Source organism: Hipposideros armiger, unplaced genomic scaffold (assembly GCF_001890085.2).
Source record: "Hipposideros armiger isolate ML-2016 unplaced genomic scaffold, ASM189008v1 scaffold_321, whole genome shotgun sequence".
Taxonomy (NCBI): Eukaryota; Metazoa; Chordata; class Mammalia; order Chiroptera; family Hipposideridae; genus Hipposideros; species Hipposideros armiger.
This window is the reverse complement of record NW_017731671.1, coordinates 1,799,498-1,825,004: the sequence shown is the minus strand read 5'-3', so window position 1 is coordinate 1,825,004 and position 25,507 is coordinate 1,799,498. Positions and strand designations below refer to the sequence as shown.

At 41.8% G+C, this 25,507-nt stretch overlaps 1 protein-coding gene across 2 annotated transcripts in view; it reads right to left on the bottom strand.

Moving 5' to 3' along the window:
• EP300 (EP300 lysine acetyltransferase) overlaps positions 1–25,507 on the bottom strand; it is a 76,658-nt gene continuing 51,151 nt past the window's right edge. The window contains exons 15-31 of one of the 2 annotated variants that reach the window (XM_019660583.1): positions 24,450–24,629; positions 24,071–24,215; positions 21,854–21,972; positions 19,962–20,201; positions 19,475–19,563; positions 17,449–17,529; positions 15,161–15,217; positions 14,501–14,578; positions 12,742–12,809; positions 11,229–11,379; positions 10,963–11,109; positions 10,226–10,339; positions 9,256–9,421; positions 8,135–8,299; positions 6,901–7,062; positions 3,481–3,762; positions 1–3,275 (exon numbers count right to left, since the gene is read on the bottom strand). In XM_019660583.1, coding sequence (XP_019516128.1) covers positions 1,089–3,275; positions 3,481–3,762; positions 6,901–7,062; positions 8,135–8,299; positions 9,256–9,421; positions 10,226–10,339; positions 10,963–11,109; positions 11,229–11,379; positions 12,742–12,809; positions 14,501–14,578; positions 15,161–15,217; positions 17,449–17,529; positions 19,475–19,563; positions 19,962–20,201; positions 21,854–21,972; positions 24,071–24,215; positions 24,450–24,629 — 4,431 coding nt within the window. In that variant the 3' untranslated portion in view covers positions 1–1,088. The remainder of the gene's footprint in view (positions 3,276–3,480; positions 3,763–6,900; positions 7,063–8,134; positions 8,300–9,255; positions 9,422–10,225; positions 10,340–10,962; positions 11,110–11,228; positions 11,380–12,741; positions 12,810–14,500; positions 14,579–15,160; positions 15,218–17,448; positions 17,530–19,474; positions 19,564–19,961; positions 20,202–21,853; positions 21,973–24,070; positions 24,216–24,449; positions 24,630–25,507) is intronic. The other variant, XM_019660584.1, reaches the window with a different exon arrangement.

Here is a 25,507-nt window from a genome sequence, read left to right as displayed (position 1 = left end):
TGTCTGTCTCACACAGTTTATTTTAACAATAGGTAATAAGAAATCAAATTTAACAGTCTATACAGTGATCCAAAGTTCATATTTATAAGTAATCAACTTTAATTGCATGATTTACAACAGTTGAGGGTTTTTGCTTTCTATTTTCAAGTTTTACAGAAAGTGTGTGTGTGTGTGGGGGCAGGGTAAGGAGGAAGAAAGCAAGCCAAGAAGAAATCCCAGGGACATTTTGCATGTTAAAATCATCCCACTGGAATCGTTTCTTACCCTCTTTTTAATTTTTTCCTGTTAGATGTAAAAATAACGAAAAAAATTCTTTCGAGAAACAGAACCACAATATAATACATCAATTTGGCAGCTGCCCCTGTATATTTTGAAAAAGTCATTTTTCTTTCTACATGTACAAATTATTTTAATACTTGAAGTTTTACGCTCAGACTTATGGAATAGAAAATTTTCTGGAGCACAAAAGTTGACTTGAGGGGAGGAAAGGAAAAATTTTTTTTTTTTTTTTTTACATTTTTAAAAGAATGAACATCTTTGCACCCAGAGAAAAAAAATTGGTATTTTAATATATATTTATATATATTTATATATATAGAATGTAATTTTAAAGTAACATTAACCCCGTTTGTCCTCTGGTTTTAGAAATGTTCTTTTTTAACTCTTCCATAAAGTGAGGAAAATAGGGAAAAATGTCAACCATCTGCACCAGTAAATAATAACTATTAATATTACATATTTTCATTAATTTAAAAAAAATAATAAAACCTATTGGAGGTGCAAGGCAGGAGCATGTGGCGGCTTCACAGACCTCAGCCCCCTCCCAGTGCACACTTGAACCACACACACAAGGGGAAAAAGACTGGTGGGAACCAGCCATAACAAAAATATATTCTTTGTATTCTATCATCCCTCAGGTTCACCTTGCATGTTTGCTTTAAACCACAAACAGCTACTGCACAGTTCTTATGTGTTCCAAGGAAAATTGTCTTTTAGGCTAAGAAAGATTCAAAAAAATTGTTTTCAGTACAAAACAGTCCTGTTAAGAGAAAATAATTTTTTTGCTCCCAAAATACTACAAGGTGTCTCTAGTGTATGTCTAGTGTACTCTGTGAGAGGTTTGAATTCAAGTCTGCGTTATCGGTGCTGAGTCCCAGGTCCGTGGCGCTTGCACCATGGAGGTTTGCCATGCCTGGATTGCTAGTGAGCTGAGAAAGCATCGAATTCTGGTCCGGGCTGGCAAAGTGCCCTTGTTCCATGGGGTTGGCCTGGGCAGCTACCAGTCCCGGATGTGGAGAACTGGTCTGTGGGGAGACGTGGTGTGGAGAAGGCTGAGGCTGCATCCTTGGGGAAGGGCTGGAGTGGGGGGGTTGAGACTGCGGCCGTGGAGAAGGGACAGGTTGGGGTGAACGCACTTGATTGGAGAGAGAAGAAGGAATCTGCTGGCCTTGTAGGTGTGGGGACTGAGCCTGACTTGGGAGCATATGCTGCTGGGGACTCATGGGGTTGGGCTGAGCAGGGGACCCCATTTGCTGCTGAAGGAGTCGCTGCTGATAGGCCTGAAGACTAGCTCCTGCCTCTGCTCCCAGGGCCTGGGGGAGCTGGCCCATCTGTCCCATGTTCCCTTGTTGCATCTGCTGCATGTGATGCTGCACCCGCTGGGGCTGTGGTTGCGGATAGCCAACTCCCTGGGGCTGCTGAAACTGGTTGTGGTTGGCCAGCCCGGGGCCAATCCCAGCTCCCTGCTGCTGCTGCTGCTGCTGCATCATCTGCTGGCGCCTCAAGATGTCTCGGAACTGTGAAGGCATGGTGCTGTGGTTCATGTTCATCTGCTGGGCCTGGGGGCTCAGGCCGCCCATGGCCGGCTGGAGCTGCTGCTGTGGTTGCTGCTGGGGCAGGCCAGCCCTCTGGACGCCCGGCTGCATGGGACTCATGTTCTGCATTGCAGGACTGGAGTGGACCCCCTGCTGGCCTGGCATGGCAGGGGGCTGCAGCCCGGGCTGGCCCTGGGGCATGCCCGGCTGCCCGGGGAGGGGCTGTGGATTCGAGTTGGCGTACTTGGCAGCCCGCTGCTTGATGAATGCAGCCAACAGCTGGGGGTTGGCGTGAAGGATACTAAGCACCTGTTGCTGCTGCAAGGGCGAGCTAGGAGACCTGAGAGTCCGCAAAAGATTCTGTAAGGCTTGTTGAGACACAGTGCCTGGTTTCAGAGGGCTCATACCTACCTGGCCCAATCCTGGCTGGGGAGCCATGTTCAAGGGCTGACCATGCTGGGCCACTGACATCATGGCTGGCCTTGGCATCCCGGATTGTAGTTGCTGGGGCTGAGGCAATCCCCCTTGGGCCCACGGTGGCTGTTGCTGCATCCCGGTGGGCCCCATCCCTGGCTCCAAGTGCCCGCTGGGACCTCTGGCCATGGGAGGTGGGTTCATACCCATGGGGGCCATTGGAGCCATCTGGGGCATCTGGTGCTGGATTGGCCTTTGAAAGATTTGTACGTGGGCCATCTGGCGCTGCGTCTCCGCTGCCCTCTGAATCTGCATTGCCATTTCCACTGCTGCAGGTGGGGGCCCTGGAAGGGGAGGCTGAGCAGTCTGAGGGGGCGTTGGAGGGGTCACCTGGCCTGCTGCCTTACCCTGGGACACAGGGCCAGCAGTTTGAGTCCTGGGCAAGTAGGGCGGCATGCTGTTGGGAGGGGTGGGCTGAGGCTGGGAGGGGGGCTGGGGCTGGGGCGTCTGCGGGGTGCTGGGCTGCTGGCTGGTTGGCGTGGTCGGAGTGGCTGGGGTCGGGGAGGGTAGGCCTTGCTGCTGGCCCACCACGCCGGCCCGCTGCATACTGGCCATCCGTCTGCGGAGCATCTGCGCCTGCTGGAGCCGGTGCTGCAGCTGCTGCTGCCGGAGCTTTTGCTTGATGTTCAGGCAGAAGGGCACAGGGCACTTGTTCTCCTGGCAGTGCTTGGCATGGTAGCAGCACAGGGCGATGAGCTGCTTGCAGATGGGGCAGCCGCCATTGGTTTTCCGTTTGCAGCCCTTGGTGTGCTGCACGACGCGCTTCATCTTCTGGCAGGACGGCAGTGAGCAGTTGGCGTTGCGGCACTGGCAGGCGTGCACCAGGGACTGGATGCAGCGCTGGATGCTCAGGCGGCGGGAGTCTCCCGGGCTCTGGGTGGCCGCAGCCTGCTGGTTGTTGCTCTCATCATCTAAGCCGAGCCCCAGCTTCTCCATTTTGTGGTCATGGGTTTTAGTGTTATAGCAGGTGATACACAAATCATAATCCTGGGGGAGAAGAACACAGGTGCAGGTCAACTCTCTAAGACTGCAGGCATTCAAAAGCACTTTACATGCTCTGCTGGGCTCCAAAGCCCTTTCAGAGGAGCCCCTTCAGTGCTTCCGCTCAAATATGAGGCCAGGCCCCTCCTACCTCCTTCCATCACACGCCATGGCCCCGGGGCGCCCTCCCAGCCCTACCACCTGCGCCTACCTCGCACACGGTGCAGTGCCAGCGTGTCTCCACGTGGTGCTTGCACTCGTTGCAGGTGTAGACAAAGCGGTCCTGGCTTTGGGTGTGCAGCTCCACTAGCATGCACATGGTGGACCACTGGGCTCTTCGGAGGGACGAGAACTCCAGGTGCTTATCCCTTGCGAGGGTGAGAAAGGCATCCCGCCCATCCATCAGATCGCAGGGGATGAGGGGGTCAGGGTCAATGATGGGAGGCAGGGAGTTGGCAGCAGGGCCAGCGATGAGACGGATCACAAAGAAAACCTGCAAAACAGACAAGCTCATCCTGGCTCTGGGACTAGAGCACTGCAAGGTACCGGACCAACAACAGCGGGCAGGTGAGGTGGGCTAGACGCCATGGGGCTGATAAACCTGGAAGTTTTACAACTGGAAGGTGAAGTGATACAGCCCTCCTTCCTGCTTCATACATCTCTGGTCTCCTCTCTGAGACTGTCTACAATGGGCTAAAATCCACATCTTTGCTTTCCTACTTCATTCAGTAATCCCTTCAAAATAAGAAGGGTCCAGGTCAGGTATAGCACAGGTCAGCTACAGTGCCTCAGCAGTGTACTGTAAAATAACAAACCCATGGTTTAATCTCAATATAATCCAAAGGAAACAAATCAGACAAATCCAAGTTGAGGGACATTCTACACAACTGGCCTGTACCCTTTAGGAAAAATGTCCATGTCATGAACGAAAATAAGGCCGGGAATTGAGACATGGCAACTTGACACATAATCCTTAACTGGAACACATAAGGAACAGACATTAGATGGTTATACTGGGTTAAGTTCCTGAGTGAGAAAATAGTTTGGCTGTGCAGACAATAGTTTTGTCTTCGTGCTTAGAAGACATCCTTCTAAGGATGTCTTTTTTATCCATGCCTTGGATGAAAAAAAAAAAAAAGTAGCAAAATGTTAACAATTGGTGATTAAGTGAAGGGTGCGGGAGGGGGGTTCTTTACGCAACTTTCCTGTAAGTTTGAAAAACAACAACAAAACCCCCATAAATATTGGTGGGGGCGGGAAAGATAAAAACCCAAAACCACCTTATTCCTTGCTGTAGAACAGCGGTTCTCAATCGAACGACCCTTTCACAGGGGTCGCCGGGTACTCGTATGTGGGCGTATCTGCATGTGGGCCTGGAGACGGATAGAGGAGCAGTGTCTCGGTTCCTAAGACCATTGAAAATATGTTTTCCGATGGTCTTAGGCGACCCCTGTGAAAGGTTGAGAACCGCTGCTGTAGAAGCAGATATTTTGTTCATTGATGTTTGAAAACACACAACCATCAGTTCCCATAAACATTAGTGTAAAGGCTGCAATAGGAAGCTGGTGTATATGTATTTGAAATTAGTATACAAATATAAACTCTTATTAATCTATTAAAATATAAAATGGTACCTTCAAGAGATCAGGATGTGTGAGCAACTGCTGTGCTGCCCACTATATTCTACCAGTTTTCCAGAGACTGAAAACCTGTGCAAAGTGGCAGTAAGACTTATAATAATATATTTAGGAAGTAATGTTTGTATAAATAAAACAAGAGTCTTTAAGATAAGACACATTTCTAGAAAAAGAACAGAGGATAAGAGAGCACCCACAGAGTAGAGACACCTAGCAGAGGCCGGAAGTTAAAAAGCATCAAGGGAGGACTGTGATGTGTCTGACCTTGTGATACTGGGTTTAAGAGTGTAACTCAAAGAAGGCACTCATAAAACAAGGAAGAGGAGTTAGAAAATGACACAGAGGAAGCACTCTTAACAAGTGGGGAATGCCTATAACAACCCCATTCAAAAGAGAGGCGAACAAAAACCATCTGGTGACTCCCTAGGAAATGTCCACTATGGCCAACCCTCTAATCACAGACATCATGACTGACTCCACTGTGTCACTGTATAGCTAAGAAATACTTGAATTTAAACCTAAATTGACCACCTTAGATTCTAACAAGTCCTAACAAGTGACTACCACTTACATCTTTAAACAAAGTCATAGTATGTATCCACTATTTAATTCAAACCTACTAAAATATACTCTGAAGGCCTTTCCCAATTGCTGTCATGTTAGAATTCTGTGATACTAAATATTGATTGAAACAGCTAATAATTGTTATCTAAGTGAGGCACCTGCTGGAACTCAGGAATCCTTCCATTTCACTATCACGGCAGAGATAATGGTATTAAGCCCCCATCACCTTAGGCCAGCGGTTCTCAACCTGTGGGTCGCGACCCCTTTGGGGTCGAATGACCCTTTCACAGGGGTCGCCTAAGACCATCGGAAAACAAAAAGATATTTACATTACGATTCATAACAGTAGCAAAATTACAGTTATAGAGTAGCAACGAAAATAATTTTATGGTTGGGGGTCACCACAACATGAGGAACTGTATTAAGGGGTCATGGCATTAGGAAGGTTGAGAACCGCTGCCTTAGGCTATCCTGTTGACCTTAGTTCTTTAGGCTTCAACAAAAAAGACACAGGGATAGAAAGGTGTATGGGAGAAGATGTTTTGAAAACAAATAGGCAATTTAAATAATGAAATAACTGAAAGTTTTAACTTCTCTGAGAAGAGGTTAAAGGTGCCTACATGAAAGATTAACTTTTCAATTCTCTCCATTTCCCAATGCACTCTCAAGAAGGCTAATAGTCAACATTTTTATTCATTTGTTTTGCCAAAGTCCCATTACAGACAAACTGGGATGGCCAATGGAGTTCTAAAGGAGCTTGGTGTAAAACAAAACATCCAACAAGCCAGTATCCTGAACGACAGATGGAGGGACAAACCTAAGAGGATTACAAATGACAGAGTTACACGAACTATGCTATACTTTTAAAAATTACAGTCATGCGCCACGTCATGACCAGGACGTATTCTGAGAAATGTGTCATTAGGTGATTTCGTCATGGTGTACTTACACAGACCTAGATGGCATACAGCAGACTACTGTAATTGTAGTGCTACCTATATTTTTATACGACTGGCAGCATTGCAGGTCTGTTGACCCCAGCATCACTATAAACATGCATAAAGTGTTGTGCTATGACATTATGATGGCTCTGACGTTGCTAAGCGATGGGAATTTTTCAGTTCTACCAAAATCTCATGGGACCACCAGTGCATATGCAGTTCATCACTGATCCAAATGTCATTATGCAGCACACGACTATGTAAGACTGTACTACATGTAGATTCATAACAGCTATAAATCAAAGAAACCTTATCATTTCCTCCTCTTACCACCTGCTCTAGCCATCCTATTTTCTTCTTACTCCTCAAGTGATTTCTTCCCTCGGAATTTACAATGGTCCAGTGCTCACATCATAAATGCCAACAATAATGTGCAGTTTTTTTTGAGATCCTGCCGTTTCTCTGCTGTTCTCGGAGGCTGCATCTTACCTCTTTATGTTTCTCCATGGTGGCGTACAGTTTTTGTGAGAGGTCATTGGATACATTGGGCATGCCTGGCTTCTTCTTATTGCCCCTACTCAGGCTGCTCTTATTTTTGCTGGTTTTCTTATTATTCTTCTTTTTAGCATTTTTGCTGTCTCCCTTTGTTACCTGCAGGATACCACAAGGGAGACAAGCAAATGTTAACATTTTGGTAGGAAGTATCTGAACAATATATTGGTAAACAGACTCTCCTTTCTTTGAAACTAGAGATCATAATGTTATGCCTTCCATTGACTGCTCTTTACTCACCCTCTTTTTTAAGCTGTTACTTATAGTAAACTAATGTTTACTAACGTTGTACTGATTTTCTCCTGGTGAAGAACCCCTGCACTAAGGTCCTTCGTTAAGACAATGGCAGCCTACAGCTTTCTGACCAGAAGAGCCCACAGTTAGGAGACCCCTGAGATGGAGCCACCCTACCCCAGAGCTGAGGCTGGAGAACAAGGAGTGAGTGCCAGTGTGGAGTAGTGAGGGGTGTATGAAGTGGTGAGCCGAGGACTTGGATTAATTTCCTTCCACTCACCTTTTACAATTTTATGAGCCTGCTCTAAAACGCACAAACAACCCTCCCCCCAAAACCTTCAAAAAGATTCAGTCAATGCATTTAAACAACAAGGCTGTAAAGAATTCTTTAGCAGACTATTTAAGGGTGACTTTAGTAGGTCCAACTCAATGAGGGCAATTCTAGATAAGCTATGGGGAAATAACAGACCCAGAAAAGCTCCTCAGAGGATCCTCCTACAATGACCGGCAAACTGTGGTCCAGGCCTGTTTTTGGTTTGTCTGGCTTAAGACTGTTTTTCACATTTATAAAGAGTTGTTAAACAAAACAAAACAGAATGTGCTGGAGATGATACATGGCCTGCAAGGCCCAAAATATTCATAATCTGGACCTTTACAGAAGGTATTGCCAACTCCCTGCTCTAGAAACGAAATTTTCTATCAGTTTTCCAGGGTTTCCCCTCAGTTTCCATACTGGGTATCCAAGATTCCATTTAAAAAGGAAGTCTGATACCAAAAAGGTTTAAAACCATAGAAGTAGAACCTCAGTAACTTAAGTCAGTTTAAAGGGCTCTTTCACACCTGTGATCTGTAAGACCAAGCTGAAAGTTTAAGCTCACTTCTGGATTATTCATGAGAATCAAGGTAGGAGTTGGAGAGAAAAATGCAGAGCCCTTACATCCGTGCTTTCATTGCTGGTGTTTTCCTCTCGCTTCCTCTCTTCTTCCTCCTGTTCCAGTTCCTTAATGCTCTCTTCCAGAACATTGGGCCAGAAATCACCCTCAAAGTAAGGCAATTCCTTTGCACTAGTTAATCGATCTTCAGTAGCTTGTTTAAAAATATCCTGTGAAAATATCCATGTACAAACTGAAACTTCTATTTTTTTAAGAAAGAAATATTTATTATACAGAAGCAGTCACAGCTAACAGACATAAGAAGCCCCAAGGACTAAAATGTCTTCTGAAATGGTGGCAGAGACTTTCTATCTAAGCCCCATGCCTGGGATGACACAGTGTGTCATAAACAGTGAGAAGGCCCAGTGTTCAGACAGTATTTCTGTTTTTCTTTCCTCCACCCAGGAGAGCAGGGAGATTACCTGCCTTTATATAACCAAGCCGTGGACTACCCTATTACCCTGCTGGGACCCATGGCAGCAGCAGCAGAGGTGTTCACACAGTGGCCTTTACCACTGCTGAGGGCAAAAGGCAGTGCGATGTAAGGCATGGCCTGTCTTGTACCCATCTTTGGAATTTTGGCAGCTTTCACTGAGAAATATGTTCAACACGACTCAAATTATGAATACTGGAAAACTGTATGGCTACAGAATGATTTACTGTGCCTCTTGGGAAAACATCCAGTTGATGATTTCCTGCCCGTGAGTAAAAACAGGTAAGAAATTTAGTAGTTCAAGTTCTTATCTTGAGATACCCTATAATCACAAATGGCTACTAAGAATACATTTTTTAATTAGTCACATCTTTAAAAGAGGGTTTGTTGACCAAAGACTCTTTGCAAGCCTAACTTTTCTTACTTTGAAAAAGTTTGACTGTACAGAAAAATAAAGAGAGTACTAAATACCGATATACTCAACTGGTTAGATTTAGCAATTTTTAAACATTTTGCCAGACACACTTCATCTTACTAATAATTCAGGCAAAATAAACACACTTTACCAAATTAGTAATTTTATAAATTGCACGGAAGAGAGAGAACAGAAGATTTGTGTTAAGATAGTGAAGAGGCAGAATACAGAGCAGCAGCAGGATTTCGGCTTATATCACTCCCCCCACTCCTCCTGACCTTGTAGTCATGGACAATTCGCTCGGACACGGCCTTGTCAAGCATCTTTTTGTACCACTCCTGCAGTCGCTTGGGCTTGGGTATCTTCTGGTCAGGAGGGTGGCAATGGAAGATATAGTCGTCGCCCTCACTTGGAGGACATGCCCAAATATGCCCTGTTGTGTAACTAACAACAGAAAGAGAAGGAACATTCAAAAGAAAAGATCATCCATTCTGGGAAGAATGCCACACTTTAAACAACTCTACAAGGTAGAGTCAGTATAGAAAGCAGTGATTTCCCCCAAGATAACACAAAAGTATGCAATCCAGCATCTGATCAAAATTCTTAGGCCAGAACTACATGTACTCACAGCACTAACAATGGACCTCACATGGCCTAGTTCTTGGAGTGCTCCTGGAGGCTTGCTTTTGGCGGATCCCTATATCCAAAATTTGCATTTAAAGATCAAATGAAAGCTACAATCCAACGGAAAATTGATCCATTGTGACAAGAAAGCTAAATGAAACGCAAATTGTTAAGAACGGCCTGCAAGGTGAGGTGGTGAATATTCTCAAGCACATAGAGAGAGACCTTGAAGGTGAGGAACAAGTCTAAAGACTTTTTATTGCTAGACCTTTGCTTTTTGTTTTGATACCCAGGTGTAAAAGGATCAAATGCAAATGTTTAAGGTTTTGGTCCAAAATGAATAACAATCAACCTTCAAATCAAACTGTAACGAAAAGTTTAACTGAACAAAAAAACTAATCTGGGATGCTTGCAACTAGGGTCAAAATATCCATTTCTTTCCTATTGGTAACATCAAAGGATTGCCAACCAAGTTCAGGTTATAGTTCTAGATGGAAACCAAAGTTGAGAAAAGAGGCAAAAGTCACATATTCGCACGTTGTAACCTATGTCTCACCACAATAATGTTTAAAACTAATTAAAGTAATTGTTTTTAAAAATGGCATTTGTTATCAATATGCTTACCCTAATTTCTTGACGTATTCTAAATATCCAATTAGAATTTCATGATAGACGGCAGTCCTCAAGCATTTAGGACGGAAGAAATGAACACTATCGAGGTATGATATGTATACTCTCCTACACCAAACGGGGAGAAAGAAACCAAGGCAAGTTAGGTAATGAGTTCTTACTGATGTGGCTAAGAACACATTCTTCTGTGCTTTTTGCTCACCTTGTCATTTGTAACACTTATGACACAGTATTCAGTTAGGTAAATGACTAGACTGTGAACCCTATGGCTCTATTAGCCTCAGCACCTAACAGTGCCTGAAACATAGTATGATATATCATACATAGGTCAGTACTTATGAATCCAAATATATTCTGGCAGCATTCTGATTCTGGCCTTCATACTACTTTGGAAACAAGAAATCTAAACCATATTCTACCTCCTTTGTATGACATTCTTTCATATACCTCTCAGCAAGGTACTTAATACAATCTAGATTTAAGACCAATTTCTGGAAAGTAGTGAGTTTGTTTTTCATTCCAGGCTGCTATCCCTCTTTCCTTATTACTACGACCGCAGAAGAGCAATATTGAGCAGTATTTTTTTTTTTTTTGGTTTCACTTCACTATGTACTACACTTGAGAATCTGCGTTTCCAAACCAAGTGTAGCAACCAGTTTTTTGTCCATTATGCTTTGCTACCTAACTTCAAACTCCCACACACATTAGAAGGCAGCCACAGTAAATCCTACCTCTGGTTGGGTGGGGGACAGTCAGAGCCATACTCTTGAACATGCATGCCAAAGAAGCATAAGTCAACACCATCGATTTCTTCAAAGGCAAAGAGAGCTTTGGTTCGATATGGAAAGGATTCTGCCATCTCTCCACTATCTACAAACCTACACAATTCAGATGGGAGGGAAAACCCACAACATGTCATTCAGGCAGGTTAGAATCAACAACCAGGTACGAGCAACTGTGGACCCACAGGGCAGAAAAAGGGAAAATTACTAGGTACCTTGCTTTCATGCCTGGTTTGACTTCCACGGTTTTGTCAGAAGCATGAACTACCCGAACAGTGACCTCTCCTGACTCGGGGTGATTTTGTCGCCTCAAAAATTCATTCACCCGATTCTCCAGAAAGGTGCCAAGCCTGGTAGATGGCAACCCTAGGAATGCAGAAGTCAAAAGTTCAGTAGTGGGCTGGCCAAGTGGTGCGTTGGTTAAGAGTTGGATTGGGACGCCAACTCTGAGCAGCAGGGCCCCGGTTCGGATTCCACATAGAGGGCAAATGACGCTGCGCCCTCTACAGCTAAGATGGTGAATAACAGCTCGACCTGGAGCTGGGCTGCCATGAGCGGCCGGCAGCAGGCATGAGCTGCCAAGAGCTGCTGTGAGTGGCCGTTCAGTGGCCGGCGACCGATCTGCCTGACCCGGGAAGAGCGCAATGATAATACCAACATGGGCCAGTGAAGCAACGTCCTCCACAACTAGACTGAAGAACAAAAGGACAGCAACTTGTCTGTTCCCCTCCCCCAATTCCCCAATAAAAATCTTAAAAAAAAACCAAAAAACAAAACTTCAATAGTGACCAAGATACAAATTTATTACTGTCGGTTGTAAGGTTCAATATCAAATCTCACTTCTGCTTTTTTCAATACAAATAGAATAACTTGCTGGATTTTGTTAAAAGTCAGCAATGTAGTTAATACTTAAAAAAATTTTTTTTTTTTGTCATGGAAGACTTCGTGAATTTGTTATCACCCTTGCACAGGGGCCACACTGACCTCTGTATCATTCCAATTTTAGTATATGTGCTAAACAGCAAGCATGCTAGCCTATACTTTTTAAATGGTATTTTCCCTAACTTTTTATTTTGAAGACTTTCCAATGTCAGAAGAGTTAACAAATAGAACAAACATCAATATGCACTTAGCCTTGATTGCAAAAATAATTAAAATAAAGAAGGCTGGGTATTAGGAGAAACCTTGCAGGAATAAAAGCAACCTGTAGGTCAGGAAAAAACTGCAAAGGCTAATTACAAAGCTAAACCAAATACTATAATAAGTTCATATCAATTAATTGTATGATAAAAGTTTTGACTACCTTCCTGCCCCACCCTCAACTGAAAAGATCACTTAGGTCTAAAAGCAGCCCCTCTAAAAGTATGGAAAAAACCAAGGGCCTCACTTGTGGGATGGCAATACTGGACAAATATCCCACATCTGGCCCCTGTTATGAAATGCCCCAAATATGTAGAAATGTAGGAACAAGAAAAAAAACCCAGATTCTGTATTTTACAAATCCTGATCCTTGAAAATTTTTTTCACCAGAAAGTACATTACAGAAAATTTCACACCAGAAAGTACATTACAGTTCAACTTAAAGTACATCTTAGAGAAGTTATTTATTTTTAGTTTGGTTAAATATTTTAAATAAGGTTGAAACAAAGTAATTTATTTTGGATGGTTCATTCTTAACTATGATTCAGTGAAGTTTTGCCAAGAGGTATCTTTAAGAATGAAACTTACTTTTAGCAGAAAACTTATTTTCTTTCCTAGTTCGTGCAGTTTTCTTTAAACAGCCATCACAGACAAACCTAAAATGTAAATCAAGACTTTGCTTACAAAACTTACAGAAACAATTAAAATAATGTACACTACAAAATTTATTTTAAGAAGGTATAAAGTTAAAACTCAAAAGATGACCTGGGAGAAATATTTCTAAATATATAATAGAGATAATACAACCAAAATACAATGAGCTTGTAGATAATCATTAACAAAAAAAGGGGGGAAAAACCTAACTGAAAAACAGGCAAAAAGACATGAAGGGCATATAAATTGGCTTAGATGTAAAAAGATGAAGGATTACAGATTAAAACATGAATTTTGTTTTCTGACCAATCACACTGGCAAAAGTCTATATGTTACTGGTGGGAATGTAAATAAGTACCATTTGATAGCAGTACCAATAGGTTTCAAATGTACGTTCTCTGTTCCTGCAATTACATAAGGATGTGTACAGAAGTAGACTTTCTTATAAAAATGTGAACTCATCAACTAGCTGACAGATCTGAAGTTATAAGAACCACTGCAAGTCTCTTAGTTACTCTCACCCACTCTGTAGTTAAGGAGAGCACTAAAAATGCATCTCTAAAGACGAGCCATATAAACATCAACTATTACAACTTTCCTGTGTTATTTTCTGGAAATTTGTTAATTGGCCTCCACTTTCCTGTAACCTGCAAACCAGCATCAACAATCAGTCCAAGAAAAGCAGAGGACAGTGTAGAGATTCCATCCTAATGAGTCACTTGACGCACAGACACCCTTCTCCCTTCCCTTGGAACAGCAGCCATCAGCCCCATTCTTGGAGGGTGAGAAGTGGCCCATAACATTAGCAGGTAAGTGTTATAATGGACAATAATCCACTTATTGCTATCAAAATCACTGATGATGTGCCGCTTAGGTAAATATGTAGAGAGTATTCAGAAACAGAACATGGGGCCCAAGAATAGCTAGTTCACTTAAGTCCCTATCTAGTCATTTTATGCATCTCTGTCTTTCAGTGGACAACAGCCATGTAACTTATTGTGCAATCGCCCCAAAGATATTTAGATCAAATCCTAACCAGGGCCACCATTTACTATACCATTAACAGAGAGACGTTTTCTCAGAGGGAGCAACAGAGGTGTTCCCTTGATACCCTCCATACCTGTACCTTCTAATCTTTCTACTGCAGTGTAAGTAACATTTAAAATCTGGCAAAAAAACAAAAAAAATTTTTTTTTAAATTTTTTTTAGCTGAGCCATCCTGCCACCTATTGGTAGCTCAGTGGCTGCTCAGCTTGGGCTGGGACTCGCACCGCTGTTGCTCAGAGCTCAAACTCTTGAGCGAGCTCTTAACCAACTCAGCCACTCGGCTGGCCCTTAAAATCTGGCAAATTTAATTGCATCTAACACCTCCTTGCTATAGTTGCCAGGTGCTAGAGATTTCTTGTTATCTCTTGGTAAATCTTTCAAAATGTATAATGATCACAAAATAATGTTAAAATATAAACCAGTAAAATATTTGTATACGGATTAAAACAATGCATGCAAGAGAAAGATCGATGTTTTTGGATTCTAGGTTAATGTTTTAAAACTGGATTTTAATTATCATTTCCCAATCCAAAGAACAATTTTTAGAGACAGTAAGTTTGAAGATGATATAATCATAGCAAAGGAGATAAAAACTCCCTAAAATCTATTAAAAAAAATGTCTAGAGAAAATACTGATGGGTCTCACCCAGATGGCCAGATGACCTCATGATGAAGTACACAGATCTGATGCATCTTTCTTCCACACTCTGTACATTCAACAAATCTGGAAATAAAAAGCCAAAAAACAAAACTTCAAATACTCCCTGATTTCTGACAATTCCAAAGATAGTCAAGCTCACATCCAAATAATTGAAATACTTTAAAAAAGTTATGAATTTTTAAAAGCTCTTTAGTGTTACTACCATGTAGAACAAATTTAGAAAGAAATTAAATTCAGTTATTAAATGTAACTGTGGAAAGGCAGTAAAAAAAGTGGAAGATCAGTGCTGCTTAAACTTCCCAATGAGTCTGACACCATCCAAGCCATTCTAGGAATGCCTAGAATACTGGACATCTCAGTGCTCTGAAAGGTCTCACTGTAAGGAGGGGACTGTGCACTTGTCTGAAAATGCAGAGGACAACAGGGATGGGACACCTGGGCCTACAGAACACCAATAATAGGTCGATCTAGTGAAATGTAAATGAATACTAACTGTAATGTACACTTCCACATTTCTACCATCTATGTTAGATGTATGTTATGTAGATTTAGTCCAAGAATATACAATCATCTCACTGGTCGTGCAAACCAAGAAAATAAAAGAAGAAAAATCAAAAAGTGTCCTGAGTATTCAGGAATACTTACAGTTCAGGATCCAGTGTGTCATTTTTTCTCTTGGAAAACTGTTCTTTATTTATTGTACTAAGGAGAGAAGAGGGACGCAATGAGAAAAAGTGATACAGAACAATGAGCACTGTGACCACTGGTCTAACCCAAGGAACAAATCTCATACTGTAAGTGGATTATTTCCATCTCATAACAATATACTGGAGATCGTTAAAAAGGTATAGTCTTGGCTCCCGCAAAGTGCACGTTTACATAAAGGAAAGCCTGTGTTTTTGGAAAGGACTTTATAGTAAATCTATTTCTCCTTGTAGGAAATGGAGAACCCAGAACTACTGGGTTGTCGGAAAAATCATGACATATTTTTTCTGTTTTTCGTTGCAAAAATGCGTCATGACTTTTCTGACAACCCAATAGAAACATGAGCGTCTTCTTTTCCTTTTTTTTTTTTTTAAGCTGAGCCATCCTGCCACCTGTTGGCAGCTCATCAGCAGCTCAGCTCAGGCCGGGAATTGAACCAGCGACGTGTTGCTCAGAGCTCGCACTCTGGAGCGAGCTCTTAACCAACTGAGCCACTTGCCCGGCCCTTTCTTTTCCTTTTAAAATCTTGCCTGCTACTCTTAATATTAGCTATTTATGTCTTTTATAGTTTAATGTTCTTAGACTGAAAGATCGTGTGTATAGAGGGAGCTAAACCACTTTTAAAAATAATACTCATTTTTTAGAAAGTCTAGTCAAACAACTTTTTGTTAATAGAAAATTTCAATATTAAAAATACACACTTTAAAACAAAAAGAAAAGAAAAAAACAAAAGAAAAAAATAAGAAAAAATAAAAATAAGAGGAAAAAAGAGAAAAAGAATGCACACTTTAGGCTACTTGTAGTTTTAAAGGGTAAAAATATTTTATAGTATTCATTTAAAAATTTTCACATGATCTCCCATCCTGAAATCTAGCATACCACACTACTCAGTATCACAAACACAGAAGTTAACAGTCTTATAATTCTCTACCTAAAATAAACTTCAGGGGGCCCAACTCTGACTACTGTGATTCTTCTTGACAAAAATGAGAACACCTCCACGTTTAAACTGTGTCCCACTAGTTACAGCCTAGACATACATCTCTACCAGGCCTAAGGCCTTGCTACTCAAAGTGTGCTCTGAAGACCAGCAGCAGCAGGCCTGGGAGCTTGTCAGTGATGCAGACAGTCCCACTCCAGACCTGCAGAAGTGGAAGGGCGTTTGTTCAGTGTTCAAAGTCAGAGGTTCAGAACACGTGGTAAGACACTCAACAGTACCAAGAGTAAGGCTGCCTTCTTTTGTCACATCAGGGGAACCCAGCTAGAGCCAACTTCCCTGTTTTATCCAAGGGTAAGAAAATCTCCCTAAGGCTCAAGTGGACCCAGTACCTAGTCTCCAGAACAGCACCTGACCCCACCACACTGTACCGCAATGGTGACTGAGGAAGAGTGCAACTTCAAAACCCAATCTGGAAAAATTAACCTGTTTTTCTCAGAAGCCCTGCTGTAGAAATAACAATTCCATACTTTTGGAATGTTCTCGGTTGCTTCTGTCTATTACAAGTTAAACCAGAAAAGAAGCTGAAGTATACTGAAAGAACTCCAAACAGTTCTTCCAAAAACAGTCTAAATTTGAAATACAGTGTCTAACTAAATCTTAGAGATTAGAAGTACTATGAGGAAGTTGAGGATGTGTTTGAAATTTTTTCTTGGCATTTACCAAACAGCTTGTAAGATCACAAAAGTCCAACGAAGTCTCTTTCTAATTAAGTTACTCTTAACAAGCTCCAAAACCACTAATGTTCAATGATAGTGATAGTCACAATAATAGTGATTATTAACCTATATGAGAAGGCTATAAGGTAGTCATTTGTTCAAGTCCCTCAAACTCAAAACAGTTAATAATAAAGTTCCCTTGCACTACAGTTCAATTTTTAGGAGAGAAGCTGATTGTTTGCTTATAGAAGAAACATATCTAAAATGACCAGCCAGTGCTGATGGTATTACTAATAGAACTTTCTGCTATGATGGAAATATTTTCTACCCGTCCTGACCAATATGGCAGCCATTAGCCACAGGTGTCTACCAAGCACTTGAAATGTGGCTAATGGAAATGAGAAACAATTTAATTTTATTTACTTTTAATCAATTTGTATTTAAGTAGCCATCTGTGGCTAATGGCTACCATACTGGATAGCATAACCCAAGACCACTTAGAAGCCAGAGCATAATCACCTGACAACAATCAGAAATAAGACAGCAGTTTCCAAAATAATGCCGTTACTTACGTTTGAGGCTGGGAAGGGTCATCCCCCAAAGAAACGCTCTCCCCTTGGATTTCATTGAAACACTTCTCACAGAAATGATACCTGTCGGCAAGAAGGCCATACTGGGGTGAACTGTTCCGTTCACACAACACAGCCCAAGCCAAGCAACGAAGCCACCAATCACAGCAGGCCAAGGAGGGGGACGGGAGCAGAGAGCAGGTCATCAACGGCGACAAGGACATTCAATGATGCAGATTTATGGGACCCACAGTATGGGTTTTTTTTTTGTTTTGGTTTTTTTTTGTTTTGGTTTTTTTGTTTTGCAATCAAAGCCAAGTGCGGACAACGACAAGCATGAGGGAGAAAAAAAAAACACAAAACAAACGAAGAAATGAGGGATTGCAGGACAAAAAACATAAAAGCAAGACAAGACAACACAAAGCAGAAAGCCAAGGCAAAGCACAGATTAGCATTAAATATCTCAAATGGGATCACAAGTAGCAAATGATTACAGCAAATAAAAAGTTTCACTTACACAGACCTACACCCTTTCAGTATAGTAACTAATGCTAATTGAGGCAAATAATCAAAAGGAGGGAGGAGGCTAAATACACTGGGGAGAGAATTGCTACTGTTACCTAAACATAACAATCACACTTCTCTCCACTTCCCCCCTCAAATGCACTAAGGATACAATACAAGGAAACAATCATCTAAAAACAATTGTGGGTTGAAAACACCAAAATTTCTTTTTAAACCCCCACAGCCACATAAAAAAAAAAATTTCAATGAAAAATCTGCACAAGCAGTTAAACACTGATTGTAACCATCGACTGACATACTTGAAAGGCAAAGAAAGGCAGTGGTGTACACAGGCACACGATTACATGTTCCTTGGTGCGAAGATTATAAAACTGTAGATTGATGTTAAAGATCCAAAAATGGTATGTCAAGATTACAGCATCAGGAAAATTTCATGCTGGCTGTTTCTTGCTTTTTTTGAACATAAGGTGCTTAAAACAACTTGAGACCCACTTTTCCTAGGTTTTAAGGAGTAAAAAACTGGATTCTAATGTCTACAAAACACTACGAGGGTGCACTAACTTTTGGTAAACAAAAAGTTCAAGTGACTTTTTCAAAGCTAGAAATGCATCTGTAGTACACAAGTTCAGCAAAAAACCACCTCCATGGGCTTGGTTTCATTAAAGTAAAGAGTATTACCTGCCCAGCCTTGCTATTATACTGCCTCAGAGACCCAAGTAAACACCCTATGCAAGCTATATTATAGGCTGATTACTGAACACAGGAGACAAATCATGGTTAAGATAGATAAGTGAGTGCAATTTTTGTAATTACAGCCATTATTTGGGCAGGAGAAACAAGAAGGCAGAAGTGCCTAATTTATTAGAACCCTACCATCCACTGTCATATTACATGTTTATGTCAGCAACAGTCTGGTACACAGCTATTTTTGGAGGTGTTCTTTTTTATTTGCTTAATAGAAGCAAAGAAAATACTCTGGAATCCTCTGTTTTCACATACTTAGGGATAGGCCACACACAAAAAAGAATCATTTCCAAAAATATAGTGCTGGCTAACTTTTGGTTAAAAGTTTTCTGGGTGGGTAGTTTTTGGGAAATGAGATAGCCAGCAGCAATTTCATGGACAAGTAGAAAGACTAATTAGTTTGAAAATCTCAGTTTTGCCTCAGGCTGTGGTAAGCTATGAAAGGATAGTGGAAAAAGAAGTGGGACTTGGGGTGTAATCCCATCTGTGCCACCAACTCACAAAGTTGCTTCCCAAGGCCTTTGGTTGTTGTCTTTTATATTTTTATTAATAGGGATCCCAGACATCTGATGCAAAGCTACTTTCTGCTAGAAAACTGTCTAATTTTACTAAGGCAGAATGCAAAAGCCAGAACTTGTGCTGTACAGTTGTTTTCAAGCAAGTTCCATGTGAACTGTGACTGTTTGTATGTTGGTCCATCTGCATGCACTCTCTAGCAGCGCGGACACATGAACCACGGGCCATACATGGTCCAGCTTACCTGTTCTGGTAACTGTAGTAAGTAGCATCACGAGGGATTGTACATAACTGTTTGCCATAGCAACAGAGTGTCTGTGGAGAGAACTCCAACTGCAAAAGAAACCATTCATTACATAGTAGACAGGCCTGACAGACAAGATAGGATATTTACATTGGCAAATCAAAACAAGTCAGTGAAGACTTAGTTCTCATTTGTGTTGATCATAATGGGCTATGTCAATTTCTCAGAGTTCACAGAACTAAAACCATTCTAGCTCATGACTCTGAGTAGGCTTAGCAGTGATGTCCTTCCACCATTTACCAAAGAACTCAATAGGACAAGTGGAGCTCACTGTGAATTGGTATGCACAGGAACACCAGTACATGCCAGGTATATGCACCACAGGTGATTATGATCAAGTCCCTACTCCAGATGAGCTTATAAGCTGATGCTTCAGGATTCTAACTAGTCAAGTTTTCAACACAATTTTTATCCAGAAATTTCTTACCTTTCTGCCACAACAATAACCAAGGCTTTGCATGACCGGGTCAATTTCTTGTTCAAAGACCTCAGACAGCTTGGAGCAGTATTTGTACACCCGCGATGTTTTCCGATTATATAACCAGGCATTGTTGAACATCAGCCAAATGTCATCCACATACTGCCAGGGTTCCTGATACTGTCCAGTGTCTAACTTCCTCTTGATGGTAGAAAGATCCATGGGGCTCTTCACAATATCAAAGTAATCCTAGAAGGACAAATGACACCAAACAACATTACCCCAGTCTCAGTACACTCAAGGTAGATGGCGTCTCTTCATTGTTTATCACCATTAATTTTCCAGATAATGTCAAGTCTTTGACATTACAAAAAGTTGACTGATATCCAACACTTCTTTAAATCATTAGTCTGCAGAGATCTGAAGCAAATCAGAGGGCAGAGAGAGTAACAGAGCTACCAGACTTCCCAGACCGCAGGCTGATGGTCTACTGTAGTGATTCTAGATACTGTACCATATAGTATATGTGCCACCACTTAAAAACTCCTTAATGTTTTAGTACTAAAAGGACCTACAGATGAGGAAACTAAATCCAGAGGGCATCAGTGATCCATCTAAGGCCACAGAAAAACATAGAAAAAAGAAGTTTCTATGGGATTTTTGCCCCTCAAAGCATTCCATTGCCTTATCTAATGCCACTTAAAACCCTCAAATGAAGCCTGTCTGCAGCCTGGTGTATAAAGGCAACTTTAAAAGCAGATGAAGCTGGCCGGCCGAGTGGCGCGATGGTTAAAAACTGGCTTGGGATGCCAGAGGGCCCCGGTTTGGATCCCACATATGAGGGCCAGTGACACTGCCCTCCACATCTAAAAGATGCTGAACAACAGCTCAACCTGGAGCTGGGCTTCCGTGAGTCGCCGGCTACGGTGTAGGCTGCAGCCCCTGCTGCAGTGGGTTGCCATGGGCTACCGTATGTAACCAGCAGCCAGCGTGAGCGGCCAGCAGCCGCAGTGAGCGGCCGTCCAGAGCCGGCGACTGATCTGCCTCACCCGGGAAGAGCGCAATGATGGTGCCAACTTGGGCCAGTGAAGCAACGTCCTCCACAACTAGACTGAAGAACTAAAGGACAGCAACTTGTCTGTTCCCCTTCCCCCAATTCCCCAGTGCTGTTCCCATCCCCCAAACCCCCCAATAAAAATCTTAAAAAAAAAAAAAAAAAAGCAGTGAAGCTAATTTGGGTCCATCTTTTCCATCATGAATTACTGCTACTCAAGTGATAAAAATAAACTGTATGTCCCAACAATCCCACTCCTAGGCATATGCCAAGAGAAATAAAAACAGACACACAAAAATTTCTATGTGAATATTCATAGCAGCGCTAGTGTCAACAGCCAAAAGAGTGTAAACAACCCAAATGTCTGTCTTATCAACAAATGAAGAAACAAAATGTGGTATAGGCATACAAAGGAATATTGCTGGGTCATAAAAAGGGATGAAATATGACTCATGGTACGATGCAGATGAACCTTGAAAACATTATGCTAAGTCAAAGAAGCCAGTCACAAAGAATCCCATACTATATGGTATGATTCCATTTAATGAAATGCCCAGAATAGACAAATCCAGAGACAGAAAGCAGACTAATGGTTGGTTAGAGGTGGCGGGAGAGGGGGTTGTGAGGGAAATGGGGAGTGACTGCTTATGGATGTGGGGTTTCTTCTGCGGGTTGATGAAAATGATCCAAAACTGACTGTGGTAAAGACTGCACAATTCTGTGTATACACAAAAACCACTGAATTGTATATACTTTAAACGGGTGACTTGTATAATATGTAAATCTTATCTGAATAAAGCTGTTAACAACTTAAAAACCAAAATCAGAAGTACTACCACATACTTACAGGGATTCCTAGAAGCTGAGGGTCCACAGGTTGACGGAAGGGAAGGGATTCTGGATCCTGTCGGTAAAGTGCCTCCAATGTTGGCATCAGTGCCTGACGTAGCTCTTCTGGTTTGAAAACTTAAGAGTACATTTGAAAGTAGTTATAAATTAAGCAAAAGATGAAAAAAATGTTCAAGTTGAAGCTATCAAAATATCTAAGGAAATACAAACACAAAGTTGCTTACACTGTCCCTATAAAATACTACTAAGGGCGCACCTTCCTGGTCTGCATCAGGTAGCATCTTCAAAACACCATGTCTAGTCATCTTTAAGCACCTTTCATGACTCAGCTAATTTTTCTGTCTGAAATTTAGTTAAGATGTCTTGATCAAGTAGAAAAATAATCCTAATCCTTCCAAAATTTATGAAGAGACTTATTAAAATAATATTCCAGAAAGATACTGGCAATGGGAGGGGGATGCTGTCAAGCAAGAATAGGAAGGAGTCCTCATTCCTGATATCACTATTTAACAAGTCAGAAATTGGACCTAGCACTCTCTTATCACTGAAGGTATTAGAACCGCTGAAGGGAAGAGCCCCTCCTAGAACTTAGGAGGAGGACATAGTTACAATTTTAATGGCAAATGTTAGGTTCTGATAAAAGCAAACTGGCACTGTAAGAAAACTGACCCGGGAGCTGGGAGGTCTATGGATGGAGCTGGGCTTCCTGTTACTCTCTAGTCCCAACTTCCTGTGGCAGGAAGTTAATATGTAAGGGCCTTCTTGGGAGAGCCCTCCCCTCCTCCCTGCCCCCACTCGCATGTGGATGGATGGCCAGAAGGTGCATGTTCCCACACTGCTGTGGTAGTTTTGTTTTCTTTTCCCGAATAAACCCTCCTTTTGGTGGACTATCTAAAAAGGTTATTTTATCCAATCAACAGTTTAAGGAAAGAGAGAACTAAATTGTTAGGAGAGAACCATGGACTCAGTTGATCAAGTTACATTCAAATGTGTTCTCAGTATGATCCCCAAAGATTAGAAAAGATTTGTTGCTGTGTCCCTAATGGAATTAACTTAAGCTATCATTCAAGAAGCTAGTCATTAAGGGTCCAGTTTAAGCTTTAAAAACACACTCTGGGCAGAGGCCTTGTTTCTACTAGATACAAATTAGTTTTATCTTCAGCAGAGTATACTTATTAGTGCTTTAGATATTTTTCACCTCATGATGGGGTTGCCATGAAAATAATCAAACAGATGGGAGAGGCTTTTTTGTCTCTCACACTTGGTTGTACTCAAGATAAAACAGAATTTGAGCAAACTTGTGAGATTAGCTGTTTTAAAGAGAGATTCCTAATAGTGAGATTGGGTTCATTGCAGACTACATTAAAGAAAACACCTCAATTATACACAAACCTTATTTTTAAATGAAAATAATCTTAACCAAATATTTTAAAGTACATGTACTGATGGAACGCTGATATCTATCTATCTATCTATCTATCTATCTATCTATCTATCTATCTATCTATCTATCTATCTATCTATCATCTCCAGAAGCAAGGAGATGCCCCCTTGAGTTAGTCCCACTTGGGCCACAGAAAGTTCTAGCCCTAAAAACGAGTTAACTTCTGTGGGAATTGTCTGAGTTTAATGTGGTGCTAGGCAGCGCTGTTTGCCTGCTTGACTCATCCATATTCAGAATGGTTCAGAGCAGAGACTCTGCCTCAGCTGGCCTGGGATCGCTTACCAGCTGAGCAAGCTGGGGCCAGTTACTCAACCTTGTTGACCCTCAGCTTTCCTGCCTGTAAAATGGGTTCAATAGCCTCACAGGGTTGTCGTGAAGTTATCAGATGAGAATGCAGGTGTGTGGCACAGTGCCTGGTGCACGGGTTGACAATAAATGTGATTATTATTATTTTCTGCATTTCAGTTAAGAATATTACTTGACAATTTCACTCTGAAAAAGATAATTTGGACAGGATGTTAACCACCCAACCCTGATGAAATGATGGGTATGCCTGACCCAGTGATTCCAGGAAGCAAATACACCTTATAAAAATAGGTAAAATCTTATCCAACATTCGTAATAACAGAGACCAGACCAAGTGCTCCAAGCTGAATGAAGTCACTTTAAAGTCAATTTCCAAGGCCCACGGAGCTGGATGCCTGATCCCATTCTTCTAAAGCCCTTAGGTTTTTTTCCCCCACCGCCAGGAACAGAGCCTAAGATGCTTACTTTTCTTCTTTGACTGTCCTGGGGCTGGAGACGACTGGGTAACTGAAGTACTTGGCTGGTCTTCCTCCTCTTTTGTTTCAGTCTTTAATTCAGTGCCTCTCTCTTCTGTTTCTGTAGGTTCCACTTTACAGTCTTCTGCTTTAGTCTAAAAAGGTAGGTAGGTATTTTTAGCATTCCAAAGACATGCAACTGGAAATAAGATCAGTCTTATTTACTCTCCCGTGTTTGAGTAAATGAAGTCCCTTCAGATGCATGTGAAGACCCTTTCTCACACGGAAATCAATGAAATGAGACCTAATTATCAGAATACTTTCCTGTTTAATTGGGTTCCTAGACTGCGGTGCTAACCAAATAACAGCGGCAATTGCCCTACTCTCACCTCTGGCATATCCTCTGGCTGAGTATCTGCTGGTTCTGGTTGATCCACTTCCATTTTAACCTCCATTTTCACTTCCTGTGAAGGCTGCTTCTCAGAAATGGTCTGAGAATTCACTTCTGTGCTACTAGTAGATGGAGGGTTTGATACCTGCCCCTCAATGCTTACAGCTGGTTGGGAAAGCTGGGCAGAGATGGGGAAAAAACACAAAAAGTTTGCCAATTAAACAACCAGAATTTAAGCTATAGAACAAGAAGGCATGATTAATCACCTATTTCTTGGCCAGCATCATTATATCCATTTACGATGCTTTGGCTTACTGCCTATTTTCACCCCCTTGTCATGAATTATGCTTAAGAACAGGAGACTGAGGACTTGCAAATACTGGTTGACTGGTTGCCCATAAGAGCCAGCAACTATTTCTTTGGTACTATCATTGAATGGCAGTGTGTGAGGGGTGGTGGTTTCAGAGATGACTGCCTAGAAGGGCTCATATCTATAGAGAAATGGAAAGAAAATAAGGATTGACTGGCTATCTCGTTCTGTTTTTAACTTCCCATTAGGAAAAGTTTCAAATGGACAGAAGAACAGAGAGAATATAATGAACCCTCATACTAAGTAGCTGTTTAGAATCATCACATTCTAATGGGATAAATGGCCACCTCTATCTTTTTCCTAAGTCTTCCAATACGAAACTTCACAATAAGTTTAGTATCTTCAGGAACTACCTTCATAGAACAAAATCAAGTTTCCTTTTGATGCTCTGCTCTTTCTTGCCTATTAGAGGACAGGATGAACCAATTGCTGATGAGCAGTATTTTATGAAGTAGCTGTGATTCACGGGACTTTAGTTCACCAACATGACAGAGAACTACAATATTAGTAATCATGTAGAAAGTTCTAAGCCTTGACACACAGAGTTCTATTAGTAAGGATGCAGCTTTTAGATGGATGTTGGATCTCTTCTACATATATAAAACGAGCCTCTCACAAGAAGCTACAGGTGGTTCCAGGCCCATACTTTCCTCATCCTAGATCATCATTTTCTAAACTTGGCTAGG